This window comes from Chlorocebus sabaeus, chromosome 6, assembly GCF_047675955.1.
Source record: "Chlorocebus sabaeus isolate Y175 chromosome 6, mChlSab1.0.hap1, whole genome shotgun sequence".
NCBI classification, from domain to species: Eukaryota; Metazoa; Chordata; class Mammalia; order Primates; family Cercopithecidae; genus Chlorocebus; species Chlorocebus sabaeus.
This window is the reverse complement of record NC_132909.1, coordinates 43,716,136-43,736,849: the sequence shown is the minus strand read 5'-3', so window position 1 is coordinate 43,736,849 and position 20,714 is coordinate 43,716,136. Positions and strand designations below refer to the sequence as shown.

At 49.6% G+C, this 20,714-nt stretch overlaps 1 protein-coding gene and 1 non-coding gene across 2 annotated transcripts in view; both read left to right on the top strand.

The window, feature by feature from the left end:
* Positions 1–20,714, top strand: part of NCAN (neurocan) — a 40,418-nt gene that overhangs the window by 16,862 nt on the left and 2,842 nt on the right. Inside the window, exons 9-14 of the mRNA XM_037992228.2 lie at positions 4,788–4,904; positions 5,981–6,094; positions 9,137–9,295; positions 11,432–11,514; positions 16,023–16,167; positions 20,056–20,238. Of these exons, the coding sequence (XP_037848156.1) occupies positions 4,788–4,904; positions 5,981–6,094; positions 9,137–9,295; positions 11,432–11,514; positions 16,023–16,167; positions 20,056–20,238 (801 nt within the window). The remainder of the gene's footprint in view (positions 1–4,787; positions 4,905–5,980; positions 6,095–9,136; positions 9,296–11,431; positions 11,515–16,022; positions 16,168–20,055; positions 20,239–20,714) is intronic.
* LOC119621885 (U6 spliceosomal RNA) lies at positions 3,831–3,938 on the top strand. The gene has a single exon (XR_005238499.1). It is a non-coding gene; the product is annotated as a U6 spliceosomal RNA (small nuclear RNA).

The window sequence follows — 20,714 nt, the reverse complement described above, 5'->3', positions numbered from 1 at the left end:
TGGCTAATCATTGGTCAAACCTCAACTGGAGCCCAAGTCAGCCTGAGTCTTAACTACTCTGTGGCCAGCAGCGTCCAGAGAAATCAGCTGCCCTGTTCTCCCTGGGGCCAGGTCGGCCTCAGCTCAGTCTGCAAATTCCAGCCCTTCTTAGGTCCTGCCAAATGAAGCTGAGTTTTTTGGCCACATGAAATTTAAAAACAAGCAAATGAAAAAGTGGCTGCATGCAATGGCTCATGCCTGTCATCCTAGCCCTTTGGGAGGCTGAAGTGGGAGAATCACTTGAGCTCAAGAGTTTAAGACCAGGCTGGGCAACACAGCAAGACACCATCTCTACTAAAAATAAAAAGAAATTAGCCAAGCTGCAGTGAGCTATGATAGCTCCACCACGAGACCCTGCCTCAAATCAAACTAACAAAATGAAACAAGCAGCTAATTAATAAGTCTTTTTTTCTGAGTTGCACACTTTTTTGTTGTTGTTTGTTTTTTCAGACTGTGTCTCACTCTGTCATCCAGCCTGGAGTGCAGTGGTATGATCTCGGCGCACTGCAACCTCCATCTCCCAGGTTCAAGTGATTCTCCTGCCTCAGCCTTCTGATTAGATGGTATTACAGGCTCCCACCACCATGCCTGGCTAATTTTTGTATTTTTAATAGAGACAGGGGGTTTCACCATGTTGGCCAGGCTGGTCTCAAACTCCTGACCTCAGGTGATCCACCCACCTCGGCCTCCCAAAGCGCTGGGATTACAGGCGTGAGCCATGGCACCCGGTCGAGTTGCGCACTTTTATTAACACCATTGGCGTTTAACTACCGCAACCCCCTGCCCCTGCCTTTTTTTTTTTTGAAAGGGTCTCACTCTGTCACCTAGGCTTGACTGCAATGGCAGGATCATGGCTCAGTGCAGCCTTGATCTCCCTAGGCTCAGGTGATCTTCCTGCCTCAGGCTCCCAAGTAGCTGGGACCAGGTGTGCACCACCAGGCCTGGCTAATTTTTGTATTTTTTGTAGAGACAGAGTTTTGCCATGTTGCCCAAGTTGGTGCCCCTTTTTTTGAAGGCAAAGTGTCATGATGATGGAAATAGCTGATGCAGGTTTCATCATCCAGCCTGTCACCTCTGGGCTGTGTTGGGGTGGGATCTATTTTATTTTGTTTTTTTTTCTTTTTATTTTTTCCAGACAGGGTCTTGGTCTGTTGCTCAGGCTGGAGTGCAGTGGGGCAACCATAGCTCACTGCACCCAGGCTCACGTGATCCTCCCACATCAGCCTCCCCAGTAGCTTGGACTACAGGCATGCAACCACCACACCCAGCTGTGTGTGTGTGTGTGTGTGTGTGTGTGTGTGTGTGTGTGTGTGAAGAGATGGGGTCTCCCTATGTTATCCAGGCTGGTCTCAAACTCCTGGGCTCAAGCGATCCTCTCGCCTTGGCCTCCCAAAGTGTTGGGATTACAGACGTGAGCCATAGCACCTGGCAGATCTTTTTTTCTTAGATGTCCGGGAGGCAGGCCGACCCAGGGGCAGGGCCGCTTGTATCCATAAAGGCTGACATTTATGGGTTACTGCCAGTGTGCTTGGCTTATTCAAAGCACTTTACTGGAGTATCTTGGTTAATCCTTTTAATGTCCTTATGGGAAAAGCTCCAGTGTGATCCTCACTTTGCAGATAGGGAGACAGACACAGAGAGGTCAAGTACCTTGTGCAGCCATGCAACTAAGGGAGTGTCAAGCCTGGGGTTTGAATCCAGGTTGTCTGAACACAGGGCTTCTTTTTTTTTTTTTTTTTTTTTGAGATAGTGTCCTGCTCTGTCTCCCAGGCTAGAGTACAGTAGTGATCTCAGGTCACTGCAACCTCCGCCTCCCAGGTTCCAGTGATTTTCATGGCTCAACCTCCTGAGTAGCTGGGATGCTGGGACTGTAGGCATGCATCACCACGCCTGTCTAATTTTTCTTTCTTTCTTTTTTTTTTTTCTTTGAAACGGAGTCTCGCTGTGTCACCCAGGCCGGAGTGCAGTGGCGCGATCTTGGCTCACTGCAAGCTCCGCTTCCCCGGTTCATGCCATTCTCCTGCCTCAGCTTCCTGAGTAGCTGGGACTACAGGTGCCCACCACCACGCCCAGCTAATTTTCTGTATTTTTATTTTTTGTTATTTTATTTATTTATTTATTTATTTATTTATTTGAGACAGAGTCTTGCTCTGTCACCCAGGCTGGAGTGCAGTGGTGAGATCTCGGCTCACTGCAAGCTCTGCCTCCCGGGTTCATGCCATTCTCCTGCCTCAGCCTCCCGAGTAGCTGGGACTACAGGTGCCCGCCACCATGCCCGGCTAATTTTTTTTTTTGGTGTTTTTAGTAGAGATGGAGTTTCAACGTGGTCTCGATCTCCTGATCTCGTGATCTGCCCACCTCCGCCTCCCAAAGTGCTGGGATTACAGGCATGAGCAACCACGCCTGGCCCCCTGGCTAATTTTTGTACTTTTAGTAGAGATGGGGTTTCACCATGTTGACCAGATTGGTCTTGAGCTCCTGACTCAAGTGATCTGCCCGCCTCAGCCTCCCGAAGTGCTGGGATTACAGGCGAGAGCCACCGCACCTGGCTGGAAAACAGGGCTTCTGTCTCAGTCACTAGATTGTGAAATGCTTAGTTTATTGGCATAAAAAAGTACATGAGGCTGGGCGTGATGGCTCATGCCTGTAATTCCAGCACTTTGGGAGGCTGAGGCGGGAGGATCACTTGAGCCCTCAGCAGGGCTCTGAGTTGGAGACCAGCCTCGGCAACATAGTGAGACCCCGTCTCTACAAAACAAATTTTAAAATTAGCATGGTGCATACCTGTGGTCCCAGCTGCTCTGGGGTGCTGAGGTGGGAGAACCGCTTGACCCTGGGAGGTTGTGGCTGCAATGAGCTATGATCATGCAACTGCACTCCAGCCTGGGAGACACAGCAAGACTCCATCTCAAAAAAATATATAGTAACAATCTTAGGGTGGTGGCGAGAGAAGAGAGGGGCTATGTGGGGATCAACCCTGGAAAGACGATCAGAAGGGAAGAAGTTCAATGCCCAAAGAAATAGAGAAGGGGCAGTCAGAGAGGTGGGAGGGCGACCACACAGGAACACTAAGTAAACGGGGGTTGGAGCTGCACCTGGGCTGAGGCTGGGTCTGTCTTATACTTTTCTGGATCCTGGGGTCCACAATGAAGCCAGCGGTAGCAGGATGGAGATTGGCGGGCAGTGCTGGGGAGACCCAGGCGCCTACCCACCCGCCGCTTGCAGAAGAAATGCTAATGAAGCCAAAAATAAATGCAGTACCAGCGAGTGACTGAGTCACCGCCAGTCCGTGGGCAGGTGTCAGCAGCGCAGGGCACCTGGCGGGGCTCATGCGTCCCGCCGCCCGGCAGCCCTGTGCGTGTGCACACACGTGCAGGGCCATCGTCCAGCCACAGGCCCTGCCATCCACAAGCCCCTTTGCCATCCATGGGGTCACCCCAGGGACAGGCCTCAGCTACCTCAGGAGGGCCAGCTGCCACCTTCATTCCTTTAGCAAGCAATTACTGAGTGCCTGCTCTGTCCTGGACCCTGTGTTCAAACCAAATCCCCTGTCCTCTGAAAACTGATGTCCTAGAGCAACAGTCTAGAACTTTCCCAGGGATGGAAATGTTCTCTATCGACGCTAACTTGAAAAGTGGCTAGGACAACTGAGGGATGACGTTTTTACTTTTATTTCACTTTAATTGATTTAAGCGTGAATATGTGGCTATATGTGGCTGCCATATGGAACACCAGTGCTCTAGGGAGAGATACAGACAAGAAACGATTGTTCTAATAAAAAAAGTAAAGTAGTGCTCGCTTCAGCAGCACATATGCTAAAATTAGAACAATACAGAGAAGATTAGCACGGCCCCTGTGCAAAAAATGAAGCATTTCATTCTTTTTTTTTTTTTTTTTTTTGAGATGGAGTCTCACTCTGTCACCCAGGCTGGAGTGCAGTGGCGTGATCTCAGCTCACTGCAACCTCCGCCTTCGGCGTTCAAAGGATTCTCCTGCCTCAGCCTCCCGAGTAGCTGGGATTACAGGCTCCTGCCACCACGCCCAGCTAATTTTTTGTATTTTTAGTAGAGACGGGGTTTCACCATGTTGGCCAGGCTGGTCTCAAACTCCTGACCTCAGGTGATCCACCTGCCTTGGCCTCCAAAAGTACTAGGAGTACAGGCGTGAGCCATGGTGCCTGGCCTCTTTTTTGTTTTTTAATTTAATTTTTTAAAAATTTAATTCCACTGTGCAGTGGAATGGTCAGATGCTGCCCTGGCAGGATCTGTGTTGGCTGGGGCAGGATGAGGATTTTTTTTTTTTTTTTCACTATGTTGCCCAGGCTAGAACCTATGTCCACTCCTGTGTCCCAATTTGTGAGAAGCACAGTGATGAGTAGGGTGTGCCCAAAGGAGGGGAAGGACACTTAAGTCAGGGAGGACACAGAAGCCTGTGTTCTGGGAGAAACATTCTACAAGGTCCTTCAGGCAGCCCTGGTCTCTGGGAGCCCCATTCCAGTTCAGGCTGAGGAAGGACTTTGCCACAGGCAGGGAAGTCCACAGATGCTTTGGGGCAGTTTCTGGAAGGAGTAAACTCCTTGTAACAGGGGGCATATGAGAGGGAGTTGGTGACCACTGGTTGGGGAAGTTATAAAGAGGACTCCATAGGGAGAGTTTGATTAAAGCAGTTTGGGGGCCTGGAGTCTTGATTCCAGGAAGGCAAAAGATCTGTGGTTTGACTCTTCCCCATACTACCCATCCATCCTGCAGCACACTCAGATCCCTGTGAGAACAACCCTTGTCTTCATGGAGGGACATGTAATGCCAATGGCACCATGTATGGCTGTAGCTGTGATCAGGGCTTTGCCGGAGAGAACTGTGAGATTGGTGAGTACCCCAGACTCAGGATCTGAATCTGAATTTGTTTGACTCCAGATCCTTGGGTTGTACTCCAGCAGCCATGCCCTCAGAATTCAGAGATCACAAAAAGCTGGTTTCAGATGCTCCATTCCCAAACCCCAGTCCTTACATCCAGCTAAATCAGCCCAGTTAGTGGATCCAGAATCAAACAGCTGAGCTTTCATCTCTGGTGTGCTGTCTCCCATTACTACCAGTCAGAGGTGGGAAGGGAAAAACAAAGGAATGATATGTCCGAGACTCCTCCCTGCAAAGGCCCTTTGGGGATCCTGCCCTTTCCTGGGTGGGTGGGAGGTATAAGCACTGCCACCAGAACTGTTGGGTGCTAGCTTCAAAGCCGAATACAAGAAATATTACCAATTATGAAATTACAACAACAAGTATAAGTGACATAATTTCTTGAGCTCTGTGCATCATCTTGACTTCACAACCTTCACAATCACAAGACTGATTACAGAATTATAACAATAAATATAAATGATATAATTTATTGAGCTCTTCTATTGCTTCCCTACTCACAATCACCCTTGAGTAGGAGCCCATTATTATTACTATTTTCAAAAAAATAAGCTGAGTTTCAAGGAGGGAAAGTGACTTGCCCAGTGCCATACGTGCCTCAAGCACTGTCTACACATGGACCGGTAGAAGAAGAACTCAATGAATATCTAGCTTTACCCACAAACAGCTTTGTGACTCTGGGCAAGTCTTTGCAAATGCCTAAAAGAGACTCCAACTTCAACTTTCTATGAGCCTGTTTTTGAGAGTATAATCTTCATTTCTCTAGAGTCAGGGAGAATAGTCTGCACATCCTGGCTCTCAGCTGCCCCAATGGCATCTGCTCTCATTAATGCTAATTTATGTTAATTGTATGAGGTTCCACCCCCTTGCCTGCAGAGTCACTGGGCCATCTGTGCAGACTGCAACTGCTGCACTCAGGTCCAGGATGGATGGTAGGACTATGACCCCATCTTCTGCTTAGTTTCCTGAGGGGGCTCAGAGCCAAGGGGAAGCTGACCTCTGACTCAATCTCTTCTCCTCTCTGCCAGACATTGATGACTGCCTCTGCAGCCCCTGTGAGAATGGAGGCACCTGTATCGATGAGGTCAACGGCTTTGTCTGCCTTTGCCTCCCCAGCTATGGGGGCAGCCTTTGCGAGAAAGGTGAGTTTCTGTTGCAACCCCAGAAACAGTTCCAAGAGTGGGGTTGGGTGCCCAGCCACAGGCTTCCCCATATACTCCAGGTCCCTGCCTCCAGTTCCATGGCTGTGAGCCTGACACAAGATAAATTATTTTTTTAGACAAACAGTGCGTAACATAGAATTAACCATTTTATTTTATTTTATTATTTTTTTGAGATGGAATTTCACTCTGTCACCCAGGCTGGAGTGCAATGACGCTGTCTTGGCTCACTGCAACCCCCACTTCCCAGATTCAAGCAATTCTCCCTGCCTCAGCCTCCCAAGTAGCTGGGATTACAGATGCCCGCTGCCATGCCTGGCTAATTTTTGTATTTTTTAGTAGAGACGGAGTTTTGCCTTGTTGGCCAGGCTGGTCTTGAACTCTTGACCTCAGGTGATCCAACCACCTTGGCCTCCCAAAGTGCTGGAATTACAGGCATGTGCCCCTGTGCCTGCCCTATTTTATTTTATTTTATTTTATTTTATTTTACTTTATTTTTTTGAGATAGAGTCTCTCTCTGTCACCAGGCTGGAGTGCAGTGGCGTGATCTCAGCTCACTGTGACCTCCGCCTCCCTGGTTCAAGTGAATCTCCTACCTCAGCCTCCCGAGTAGCTGGGATTACAGGCATGCGCCACCACACCTAGCTAAATTTATGTTATTTTTTGAGACAGGGTCTCACCCTGACACCCCGGCTGGAGTACAGTGGTGCGATCTTGGCTCATTGTAGTTTTGACCTCCCAGGCTCAAGTGATCCTCCCACCTCAGCTTCCCCAGTAGGCTGGGACTACAGGCACATGCCACCATGCCTGGCTAATTTTTGTATATTTTGTAGAGACAAGGTTTCACCACGTTGCCCAGACTGGTCTTGAACTCCTGAGCTCAAGCAATCTGTCCACATCAGCCTCCCAATCTACTGGGATTACAGCCACTGAGCCCAGCCAAATTAACCATTTTAAAGTGTACATTTCAGTGGCATTCTGTACAGTCACAATGTTGTATAGCCATCACCTCTCTCTAGTTCCAGAACTTTTTCAGCACCCCAGAAAGAAACTCTGTGCCCACTAGGTAGTCACTCCCTATTCCCATTCCCCAGACCCTGGCAACCGCTAATCTGCTTTCTGTCTCTGTGGATTTGCCTGTTCTAGACATTTCATATGAGTGGAATCTCAAAATATGTGTCTTTTGTGTCTGGCTTCTTTCACCTGGCATGTTTTCAAGGTTCATCTGTGTTGTAATATGAATCAGTGTTTCATTCCTTTTCATGGCTGAGTAGTATTCTGTTGTATGGCTATATCACATTTTGTTTATCTATTCATGGTTTGATGGATGAGTGGAATTGCTGGGTCATATGGTAACTCTAGGTTTAATTTTTATTTATTTATTTTTTATTTTTTTAAAGATGGGGTTTTGCCATGTTGCCCAGGCTGCTCTCAAACTACTGGGTTCATGTGATCTTTCTGCCTCAGCCTCCCAAAGTGTTGGGATTACAAATATGGGCCACTGTGCTTGGTCTTTTTTTTTTTTTGAAACAGTTTCTCATGCTGTGTTCAGGCTGGAAAGTACAGTGGTACAGTCATAGCTCACTGTCATCTTGAACTCCCAGGCTCAAGCAGTCCTCTTGCTTCAGCCTACCCAGTAGCTGGAACTACAGGTTCGTGCCACCATGCCTGGCTAATTTTTATTTTTTAAATTTCTTTTTCTTTTTATTTTTTGAGAGAGTCTCAGTCTGTCACCCAGGCTGGAGTGCAGTGGTGTGATCTCGGCTCACTACAACCTCCACCTCCTGGTTCAAGTGATTCTCATGCCTCAACCTCCCCAGTATCTGGGACTATCGGCACCCACCACCACACCTGACTCAATTTTTTTTCTTTTTTTTTTTTTTTTAATTTTTAGTAGAGATGGGGCTAAGCTGGTCTTGAACTCCTGGCCTCAAGTGATCCACCAGCCTCGACCTCCCAAAATGCTGGGATTACAGGCCTGAGCCACTATCCTCAGCCTACTTTTCCTTTAAAAAAAATGACATGTAATCCCAGCACTTTGGGAGGCCAAGGCGGGCGGATCATGAGATCAGGAGATCAAGACCATCCTGGCCAGCATGGAGAAACGCTGTCTCTACTAAAATTACAAAAATTAGCCAGGCGTGGTGACACGCGCCTGTAATCCCAGCTACTTGGGAGGCTGAGGCAGGAGAATTGCTTGAACCTGGGAGGTGGAGGCTGCAGTGAGCCAAGATCGAGACATTGCACTCCAGCCTGGGCGACAGAATGAGACTCCATCTCAAATATATTTATATATATATATCTCCATCCTAGTGGGTGTGAAGTATCTCATGGTGGTTTTGACATTGACAATGAGCATCTTTTCATGTACTTGTTGGCCATTTGTATGTCTTCTATGGAGAAATGTCTGAGCTCCCATAGCCATACAAAGGATGTGGCCCTGACATCAGAGAAGCAGACTTCAGCATTGGAATGAGAGGGGGTGTCAGAGACTGATCTCCCACTTAAATCTCTTCCAGAAACAAAGAAAAGACTTTAAGATTTGGCCAGTGTGGTAGCTCATGGCTGTAATCCCAACATTTTGGGAGGCTGAGGTGGGCAGATCACTTGAGGCCAGGAGTTTGAGATCAACCTGACCAACATGGTGAAACCCCATCTCTATTAAAAGTACAAAAATTAGTTGAGCACGATGGTACATGCCTGTAATCCCAGCTACTCCAGAGACTGAGGTGGGAGGATTGCTTGAGTGTGGTAGGCGGAGGTAGCAGTGAGCCGAGATTGTGCCATTGCACTCCAGCCTGGGCAACAGAGTGAGACCCTGTCCAAAAAAAAAGAAGTCAATATGGGAGGTGAAAGGGTCGGGAGAGCAGAGCCTCAGGAGGAGGGGCCAGGCATGGGGAGAGGGGTGATCTCGCCCCGCAGTGACCTTGGATTGGGCCCTCTCTCTGGTGGGCTGGCTGTGCTCACGCTGGTAGGCCTTGGGCCAAGGCCAGCCCCCCCTCACACTCCTATCCCATCTCCCAGACACCGAGGGCTGTGACCGCGGCTGGCACAAGTTCCAGGGCCACTGTTACCGCTATTTTGCTCACCGGAGGGCATGGGAAGATGCTGAGAGGGACTGCCGCCGCCGCTCCGGCCACCTGACCAGCGTCCACTCACCAGATGAGCACAGCTTCATTAATAGTAGGGGCTCTGGGGGAGGGGGCCACCTGCCTGGAGGGTGGGCAGGGGTGGCACTTGTAGCCCTTTTGCCAGGGCATCCCTTCCCTGGTTTTCAAGACATCACCTTTCCAAAGCTGTGTTGATTAACGCAAGCCCTGACTGCTTCTTAATGCATGAAATCTGTCAATTCACTTGTTCATTCATTCATTCATTCATTCATTCATTCACCAAATATTTACTGAGCACCTGCTGTGTGCCAGGCACCATTCCAGGAACACTGACACAGCATAGCAGTGATCAGTGCTGACTTTGCTCTGTCCTCAGGGAGTGACCGTTTCTTGGGGAGGATATAGACAAACAAGTAAATATCTAAGTGAATAAGTCTATACTGTAATTCAACGGATCCTATGTGTGCTGATAACAAAACAGGGCCAGGAGATGGAGGGTGATGGGGGAAGTACCTGTGATGTGTTAGATGAAATAAGGAATGAGCCTTGCAAAGACCTAGGAGAGAGACAAGTGTTGCATTCATGTAAACTGGGACTTATTGATTTATTCATTATCCCTCTGCCTTTTGCTCATCCATCCATTTATTCTGTTTATTCTGTTTGCCGCCATCCCATCCCTCGTTGACTCCTTCGTTTCTTCCTTCCCTGGTTCGCTTGTTTCTTTTTCCTTGACGTATCCCACCCGGCCACTCCCTCCTGAGTGACTGGCTCGAGCCTTCTCACCTGTCTGCCCATCCAGCGCCCACTGGTGTCTTCTGTCCCCTACTTCTCATTTCTGCAAAGATGTGACAGTGCCTGGGTTTATTCCTGCTTCTCCTGGCCACAAACCCTGGCATAGCCTGGGCCTAATTCCGGTTCTTCCCATGCCTCACCCCTCTAAAAGAGGGTATCCAGAGTCCTTGCTTTCGGAGGGTGGGGTGAGGACGCACCTGCAGCCTACACTGAAGCTGGGAGAGGGGTTCATGCCTGCCCCCCGACCCTCCTCCTCCTTGCTCTCCCTCCTACCTCCCCATCTTCCCTACCACTTCTTCCCCTCCTCCTTCCACTCCTCTTCCTCCCTCCTCCTCCCATCCTTTCTCCTCCTCCCTCTTAGTCCTCCCCTTCTCCCTCCCCCTCCTCCTCCTTCCACTCATCTTCCACCTCCTTTCGCCTCTTCATCCTCCCTACCCTTCTCCCTCTCCTCCTCCCATTCCTCCTCCTCCTCTCTCCTCTCTTCCCCCTTCCCTCCCCTCCTCCTTCCACTCATCTTCTTCCTTCTTTCTCCTCCTCATCCTGCCTCCTCCTCCTCCCATTCGTCTCCTCCTCCCTTATGCTCCTCCCCAGGCCTCCTCCTTCTACTCCTCCTCCTTCCCTTTCCTCCCCCTTCCCTCTTGCTCTTCCTCTTCCCTTCCACTCCTCCTCCTTTCTCCTCCCCATCCTCCCTCCCACTCCTCTCCCTTCTCCCTCCAACTCCTCCCCTCCTCCTTCCATTCATCTTTCTCCTCCTTTCTCCTTCCTTTCTTCCTCCCTCTTCTCTCCCTCCTCCCTCCCATTCCTCTGCCTCCTCTTTCCACTCATCTTCCTCCTCCTTTCTCTTCCCCATCCTTCCTCTCACTCCTCCCCCTCCCTCTTCCACTGATCTTTCTCCTCCTTTCTCTTCCCCCTCCTCCTTTCATTCCTCCCCCTCCTCCCTCCTGCCCCTCCTCCCTTTCACTCCTCCTCCTTTCTCCTCTCCCTCCTCCCCCTCTTCTCTCTCCTTCTCCCTCCCCCCACTTCCCTTCTCCAGCTCTTACAGATGCTGGGGGAGGGCACCTGTGTCCTCCTTAACCTCTGTAAACTTCACTTCTATCTCCTTCGCTCTCCACCTCAACCTCCAGCCCACCTCCAGGCTGAGGAAGGCACTGGGTATTCCCCTCCCACACATACCTCACCCGGCCCCCAGCCCATAGAGAGGCTGAGGAAGGGGCTCTGGATCCTCCTCCATCCCTGTACCCGCCTCTTCCCCCTTGATTTCCACTTTCTAGATCTTTCCCCCCACCCAGCCCACCTCCAGGCTGGGGAAGGTGAGGAATTCTTTCCTCCCACACCCTACCCCACCTCACCTGCACCTCCGCCCTGGGCTGGAAGAGGCGTGGGTGAACACCCAGACCCACAACCCCCGACCCTGCAGGCTTTGGGCACGAAAACACGTGGATCGGCCTGAACGACAGGATCGTGGAGAGGGATTTCCAGTGGACGGACAACACCGGGCTGGTGAGTGGCGGGGGCTGCAGGCCTAGGCTGCTGAGCTGCATCAGGCCTGCCATCTGGCCTCAGTTTACCCTTTTGTGCAAAGTTATCTCAATTGGGTGTCAGAGGTCTCTAGTGGCTCTAAGATGCTGGAGTTGGCAAAGGAGCTTCAAGTAAAGGCCTTCTCCCCTGACTTCCCCAGCCCAGGTAAACAGACCTCGCCTACCCAGCTGCAGAGGTTACAAACCTGAGACTAGGGTCTGACGCCTCCTCTACTCACTCTGCCTGGTCCCCCAGCCATAGTCTCTCAAATATTCTCATTTCTAGGCTGGGCATGGAGGCTCACGCCTGTAATCCCAGCACTTTGGGAGGCCAAGGTGGGCAAATCACTTGAGACCAGCCTGGCCAACATGGTGAAACCCCGTCTCTACTAAAAATATAAAAATTAGCCGGGCGTGACGGCGTATGCCTCTAATCCCAGCTACTCGGGAGGCTGAGGTGCGAGAATCGCTTGAACTTGTGGGGTGGAGGTTGCAGTGAGCCGAAATAACGCCACTGCACTTCAGCCTAGGTGATGATAGAACGAGATTCTGTCTCAAAACAAAACAAAACAAAACAAATATATATATATATATATAGGCCGGGCGTGATGGCTCATGCCTGTACTCCCAGCACTTTGGGAGGCCAAGGTGGGCGAATCACGAGGTCAGGAGATTGAGACTATCTGGTTAACATGGTGAAACCCCATCTCTACTAAAAAATACAAAAAAATAGCCAGGCGTGGTGGCGGGCGCCTGTAGTCCCAGCTGCTTGGGAGGCTGAGGCAGGAGAATGGCGTAAACCTGGGAGGCGGAGCTTGCAGTGAGCCGAGATGGCGCCACTGCACTCCAGCCTGGGCGACAGAGCAAGACTCCGTCTCAAAAAAAAAAAAAAAAAAAAAAAAAAAAAAATATATATATATATAGTTTCTAGGCCAGGCTGGTGGCCCATGCTTGTAATCCCAAGCACTTTGGGAGACTGAGGAGGATCACTTGAGTCCAGGAGTTCAAGGCTGCAGTGACCTGCACTCCAGCCTGGGTGACAGAGCAAGACCCTGTCTCTAAAAACATATTAGGTCAGCATCCTCCCTGCTTCAAGCCCTTCCAGACTCTCCATTGTTCTCAAGATAAAAATTCCCCTTCTCCCGCTATGTAAAAATCTGGCTGTTCCTCATACAGTTAAACATAGAAGCTGGGTACAGTGGTACGCGCCTGTAGTCTCAGCTACTTGGGAAGCTGAGGCGGGATGATCACTTAAGCCTAGGAATTGGAATTCAGCCTGGGCAACACAGTGAGACCCCCATCTCTAAAAATATAAAAATAAAAATAAAAAGTTAAACATAGAGTTACCATATGACCCAGCAATGCTCCTCCTAGATACATACTCAGAAGAATTGAAAACAGAGATTCAAACTGGTACAAAAATGTACATTATTCGGGTCATGGATACACTAAAAGCCAAGACTTTGCCAGTAGACAATATATATTTTATTATATGCATATGCATGTAATAAAATTGCGCTTGTACCCTTTAAATTTATACAAACAGGCCGGGCACAGCAGCTCACGCCTGTAATCCCAGCACTTTGGAAGGCTGAGGCAGGTGGATCACTTGAGGTCAGGAGTTCCAGAACAGCCTGGCCAATGTGGTGAAACCCTATCTCTACTAAAAATACAAAAATTAGCTGGGCATGGTGGCGCGCACCTGTAATCCCAGCTACTTGGGAGTCTGAGGCAGGAGAATCACTTGAACCCGGAATGCAGAGGTTGCAGTGAGACGAGATCACATCACTGCACTCCAGCCTAGGCAACAGAGCAAGACTCCATCTCTAAAAAACAAAACAAAACAAAACAAAAAAATTTTATACTAAGAAAGAAAAAGAGGCTGGGTGGGGTGGCTCACACCTATAATCCTAGCACTTTGGGGAAGCCAAAGTAGGAGGATCGCTGCAGCCCAGGAGTTCGAGGCTCCAGTGAGCTATGATTGCACCACTGCACTCCAGCCTGGGTGACAGAGCAAGACGCTGTCTCAAACAAAACAAAACAAAACAAAACAGGCTGGGTGCGGTGGGTGGCTCATGCCTGCAATCCCAGCACTTTGGGAGGCCAAGGCGAGTGGATCACCTAAAGTTGGGAGTTCGAGGCCAGCCTGAGCTACATGGCGAAACTCCATCTCTACAAAAAATTCAAAAATTGAGACAGAGTGAGACTTGGGCTCCAAAATAAAATAAAATAAAATAATAAACAAAACATGGAATGAGCCAAGCATAAAAGGCCAGCTGTTGTGTGATTTTTTTTTTTTTTTTTTCATGAAGCATTCAGAGTAGGCAAATTTAGAGACAGGAAGTAGATTAGTGTTTGCCAGGGGACAGGGGTCGGGAGAAGGGGAAGTCACTAGTGCTCAATGGGGACAGAATTTTGGTGTGTCGTGATGAAAAAGTTCTGGAAATAGGCCGCGCGGGGTGGCTCACGCCTGTAATCCCAACACTTTGGGAGGCCGAGGTAGGTGGATCACAAGGTCAGGAGTTCAAGACCCACCTGACCTATTGGTCAGGTGAAACCCTGTGTCTACTAAAAATACAAAAATTAGCTGGGCATGGTGGAGCACATGTGTAATCCCAGCTACTCAGAGGCTGGGGCAGCAGAATCGCTTGAACCCGGAAACTGGAGGTTGCAGTGAGCCAAGATCACACCACTGCACTCCAGCCTGGGCGACAGAGAGAGACTCCATCTCAAAAAAAAAAGTTCTGGAAATAATGGTGATGGTTATGCAACATTGTGAATGTAATTAATGTATTAAACTGCACACCGCCTCTTGAACCTGGGAGGCAGAAATTGCAGTGAGCCAAGGTCGCACCACTGTACTCCAGCCTGAGTAATACAGACTCTGTCTCAAAAAAATAAAAATAAAAATACTGCACACGTAAAAATGGTTAAAATTGGCTGGGTGTGGTAGCTCAAGCCTGTAATTTCAGCAGTTTGGGAGGCCGAGGTGGGTGGATCGCGAGGTCAGGAGTTCAAGACCAGCCTGGCCAACATTGTGAAACCCCGTCTCTACTAAAAATACAAAAATTAGCTGGGCCTGGTGGCACACGCCTGTAATCCCAGCTACTCAGGAGGCTGGGGCAGGAGAATCGCTTGAACCAGGACCCAGGAGGTGAAGGTCCCAGTGAGCAAGATCGCACCACTGCACTCCTGCCTGGGCTCTGTCTCAAAACAAAACAAAACAAAAATGGTTAAAATTAGGAATTTTGTGCTATATATATTTTGCCACAGTTTCTAAAAATTCACCTCCTTTCCTCTAATGCAAGATCTGGTCCCTCTCCACTCTCTGAGCATACCCCGGCCCTATCACACAGCTCCAGCCTCACTAGGCTTTGTCTGTTCCTCAAGCAGAACAAGTTCAAGTTCAGTCCTGCCTCTGAGCCTTCACACTGGTGGTTCCCTTTGCTAGGAATGCTGTTCCCTGTCTGAACCCTTACTACTTTTTTTTTTTTTTTTGAGACAGAGTCTCACTCTGTCACCCAGGCTGGAGTTCAGTGGTGCAACCCAGCTCACTCTGCCTCCCAGGCTCAAGCGATTCTCCTGCTTCAGCCTCCTGAGTAGCTTGGGACTACAGGCGCGCACCATCATGCCCGACTAATTTTTGTATTTTTATTAGATACAGGGTTTCACCTTGTTGTCCAAGGTGGTCCTGAACTCCTGACCTCAAGTGATCTGCCCCCCTTGGCCTCTCAAAGTGCTGGGATTACAGACGTGAGCCACTGTGCCCGGCCTTGAATCCTTACCATCTTTGATTCTTTAACTCTCACATTGCCTCCTTAGGGAAGTCCTCCTGGACTTCAGGCTGAGATCACCATTTGTCCCACCATTTATCTTTTTTTTTTTTTTTTTTTTGAGATAGAGTCTCGGTCTTGTCGCCCAGGCTGGAGTGCCATAGCGCAATCTTGGCTTACTGCAACCTCTGCCTCTCAGGTTCAAGAAATTGTCCTGCTGGGATTACAGGCGCACACCACCACACCTGGCTAATTTTTTTTTTTTTTATTTTTAGTGGTGACAGTGTTTCACCATATTGACCAGGCAGGTCTCGAACTCCCGACCTCCGGTGATCTGCCCACCGTGGCCTCCCAAAGTGCTGGGATTACAGGCATGAGCCACCAGGCCCGGCCTTGTCCCACCATTTATCTAACACTGATTCATGTTGAAAATGAACATGAATTTTCATTTTCATTTTGAGGCAGGAGGCAGGAGGCAGGAGGGAGGCAGGAGGACCAGGAAGGGGGATGATGCAGCCTCCGAGCCACAAGAATGGTGGCTTGGATGACAGTGGTGGCCCCCCTCAGGATGGGCAGGACAGTGGCCATTGTAGAGATGGGAACACTGAATCCCTGTGAGTTTGAGGGGTCTGGCCAGGGGAGTCCCACAGCAGGAAGTGCCAGAACCTGGGCTGCAACAGAGGTCCCCTGAACAACTCCCTGCCCCCTATTCCTGCAGCAATTCGAGAACTGGCGAGAGAACCAGCCGGACAATTTCTTTGCGGGTGGCGAGGACTGTGTGGTGATGGTGGCGCATGAAAGCGGGCGCTGGAACGATGTCCCCTGCAACTACAACCTACCCTATGTCTGCAAGAAGGGCACAGGTATGCGGTGCCCCCTGCTCCTTTTCCTCTCTGTCACTTTCGCTCACTGGTTCTCTGTTGCCCAGGCTGGAATGCAGTGGCATAATCATGGCTCATCACAGCCTCCACCTCCTGGGCTCAAGCGATCCTCCTGCCTCAGCCTCCCGTGTAGCTGGGACTGTAGGCATGCACCAACATGCCCAGATAATTTTTGTATTTTTTCGTAGAGATGGGGTTTTGCCATGTTGCCCAGGCTGGTCTTAAACTCCTGGGCTCAAATAATCTGCCTGCCTCAGCCTCTCAAAGTGCTGAGATCATATGCATAAGCCATTGTGCCCAGGCTTGATTCATTTTTTTTTTTTTTTCATGAAGCATTCAGAGTAGGCAAATTTAGATAGAGGAAGTAGATTAGTGTTTGCTAGGGGACAGGGGTCGGGAGAAGAGGGAGTCACTAGTGTCCAATGGATACAGCATTTTGGTGTGTCGTGATGAAAAAGTTCTGGAAATAGGCCATGCAGGGTGGCTCACGCCTATAATCCCAACACTTTGGGAGGCCGAGGTGGGTGGCATTATATATATATTTTTAAATTTATTCTTATTTTATTTTTATTTATTTATTTACGTTTTTTTTTTTTTTTTTTTTTGAGACGAAGTCTCGCTCTGTCCCCCAGGCTGGTGTGTTGTGGCCAGATCTCGGCTCACTGCAAGCTCCGCCTCCCGGGTTCCCGCCATTCTCCTGCCTCAGCCTCCTGAGTAGCTGGGACTACAGGCACCCGCCACCTCGCCCGGCTAGTTTTTTGTATTTTTTAGTAGAGACGGGGTTTCACCGGGTTAGCCAGGATGGTCTCGATCTCCTGACCTCGTGATCCGCCCGTCTCGGCCTCCCAAAGTGCTGGGATTACAGGCTTGAGCCACCGCACCCGGCCTATTTATTTACGTTTTTAGAGACAGTTTTACTCTTGTTGCCCAGGCTAGAGTGCGGTGGCGTGATCTCGGCTCACTTTAACCTCCACCTCCCAGGTTCAAGTGATTCTCCTGCCTCAGCCTCCCGAGAAGCTGGTATTACAGGCGTATGCCACCACGCCCAGCTGATTTTTATATTATTAGTAGAGACGGGGGTTTTGCCATGTTGGGCAGGGTGGTCTCGAACTCCTGACCTCAGGTGATCCACCCACCTTGGCCTCCCAAAGGGCAGGGATTACAAGCATGAGCCACCATACCCGGCTTTCATCTTTTTAAGTAGGTAAATGTCAGCCCAGCCAGTTCTCACTTTCCATCAGCGTGTGAGAGTGCTTGTTTCCTCCCACCCTTGCCAACTCTGCACATTCTCAAACTTTTGTTCTTTGTTCATCTAAGTGAGGAAGATAGTATCTCATTGTTATCTTAGTTTGCATGCCTTTAAGGATGAGAATAACCAATTGTTTTTTGTTTGTTTGTTTGAGATGGAGTCTCACTCTGTCATCCAAGCAGGAGTGCAGTGTTACAGTCTCAGCTCACTGCAACCTCCGCCTCCCAGGTTCAAGCGATTCTCCTGCCTCAGCCTCCCGAGTAGCTGGGATTATGGGCACACACCATACCTGGTTAATTTTTTTTTTTATTTTTAGTGGAGATGGGGTTTCACCATGTTGACCAGGCTGGTCTCAAACTTCTGACCTTAAGTAGTCTGCCTGCCTCAGCCTCCCAAAGTTCTGGGGTTACAGATGTGAGCCACCATGCCTGGCCTAACCAACTGTTTGTATGTTGACAGGCTGTTGGCATGTATGTCTTTCCCTATGAACTGACTTGATCTTGCTGATTTTTAAGAGATCTTTATATATGAAAGAAATCATTTGTATACATTTGTATGTCCACCTTTCTCTTATACTTTTGTTCGTGTTTGCTTCCATTTCTTTGTCAGTTTTCACATCCTCCCCCCTCCCCATTTATTCATGTATTTAGTTTTGTAACAGGGTCTTGCGATGTTGCCCAGGCTGGAGTACAGTGGCATTATCACGGCTCACTGCAGATCACTTGAACTCCAGGGCTCAAGTAACCCTCCTACCTCAGTCTTACCAGTAGCTGGGACTACGGGTGCACACCACCATGCCTGGCTTATTTATTTATTTATTTATTTATTTATTTATTTATGAGATGGTGTCTTGCTCTGACGCCCAGGCTGGAGTGCAGTGGTGCGATCTCGGCTCACTGCAAGCTCTGCCTCCCAGGTTCACGCCATTCTCCTGCCTTAGCCTCCCAGCAGTTGGGACTACAGGTGCCCACCACCACACCTGGCTAATTTTTTGTATTTTGGGGTTTCACCGTATTAGCCAGGATGGTCTCGATCTCCTGACCTTGTGATCCGCCCACCTCGGCCTCCCAAAGTGCTGGGATTACAGGCGTGAGCCACCACACCCAGACCTTATTTTTAAATTTTTTTGTAGAGACAGAGTTTTGCTGTGTTGCCCAGGCTGGTCTCAAACTCCCGGACTGAAGCCATCCTTCCGCCTCAGCCTCCCAAAGTGCTGGCATTACAGGTGTGAGCTGCCGCACCCAGCCTTTTATTTGCTTAGATAATTATTCTTGCCTTCTGTCTCCTTCACTCCCATTGTGCACTACCTAAGAATTAGATAGTGAGGTGTGCCAGGAGGTTGCTGTCCCTAGGGAGCTGCTGATTTGGGTAGAAGAGACAGACAGACACAGTCACTTCCAGCCCTGTGAGATCAGAACTGGGCAAAGACCTGTTGACGTGCTGAGGCAGGTATCATTTCCAATAAAACTCAAAACAAGTTTACGGCCACCAGGCATGGTGGCTCATGCCTGTCATCCCAGCACTTTGGGAGGCCGAGGAGGGAGGATCGCTTGAGCCCATGGGTTCAAAATCAGCCCGGGCAACATAGTGGGACCCCATCGTTACAAAAAAACCAAAAAATTAACTAGGCTTGATGGTGTGCACCTGTAGTCTCAACTACTTGAGAGGCTGAGTTGGGAGGATCCCTTGAGCCTGGGAGGTTGAGGCTGCAGTGAGCTGTGATTGTGCCACTGCACTCCAGCCTGGGCGACAGAGGAAGACCCTCTTTTAAAAACAACAAGAACCAGGCACAGTGGCTCACGCCTGTTATCCCAGCACTTTGGGAGGCCAAGCTGGGCAGATCATCTGAGGTCAGGAGTTCAAGACCAGCCTGGCCAACATGACGAAATGAGGTCTCTACTAAAAACACAAAAGTTGGCCGGGCGCGGTGGCTCAAGCCTGTAATCCCAGCACTTTGGGAGGCCGAGACGGGCGGATCACGAAGTCAGGAGATCGAGACCATCCTGGCTAACCCGGTGAAACTCCGTCTCTACTAAAAAAATACAAAAAACTAGCCGGGCGAGGTGGTGGGCGCCTATAGTCCCAGCTACTCGGGAGGCTGAGGCAGGAGAATGGCGTAAACCTGGGAGGCGGAGCTTGCAGTGAGCTGAGATCCGGCCACTGCACTCCAGCCCGGGAGACAGAGCGAGACTCTGTCTCAAAAAAAAAAAAAAAAAAAATACAAAAGTTAACCAGGCATGGTGGTGCATGTCTGTAATCCCAGCTCCTGGGGAGGTTGAGGCAGGAGAATCACTTGAGTATGGGTGGCAGGAGTTGCAGTGAGCCGAGATCACGCCACTGCACTCCAGTCTGGGAGACAGAGTGAGACCCTGTCTGAAAACAAGAAAAAATATATACAAAAATTAGCCAGGTGTGGATTACAGGCTGGTGCTCATAATCCCAGCTACTTGGAAGGCTGAGGCAGGAGAATCGCTTGAACCAGAGAGGCGGAGGTTGCAGTGAGGCAAGAGTGTGTCACTGCACTCCAGCCTAGGTGACAGAACAAAACTCTGTCTCATACAACAACAACTAGTTTAGCCCAGATGTGAGCACCTCTCTCACCGGAGATTCCTCTGTCCCAGTGCTCTGTGGTCCCCCTCCAGCAGTGGAGAATGCCTCACTCATCGGTACCCGCAAGGCCAAGTACAATGTCCATGCCACTGTAAGGTACCAGTGCAATGAAGGATTTGCCCAGCACCATGTGGCCACCATTCGATGCCGGAGCAATGGCAAGTGGGACAGGCCCCAAATTGTCTGCACCAAACGTAAGTAGCTTCTCCCAGAGACTTCAACATAGGTTTTTGGTATTTCTAGTTTCCAATTAAGACAACTTATTACTCCACACATTGATCTGGCTTAATGTCTGCCCGATAATACAGCCTTGCAGATAAGTAAGAACTTACCAGCCTGTCTGATGTTTCCTTCATTTGTGTGTGTGTGTGTGTGTGTGTGTGTGTGTGTGTGTGTGTGTGTGAGATGGAGTCTTGCTCTGTTGCCCAGGCTGGAGTGCAGTGGCACAATCTCAGCTCACTGAAACCTCCCGGGTTCAAGCGATCCTTGAGTTTCAGCCTCCTGAGTAGCTGGGATCACAGGTGTTCACTGCCATGCCCATCTAATTTTTGTATTTTTAGTAGAGACAGGGTTTCGCTATGTTGGCGAGGCTGGTCTTGAACTCCTAACTTCAGGTGATCTGCCCGCCTCAGCCTCCCAAAGTGCTGGGATTACAGGTGTGAGCCATCAC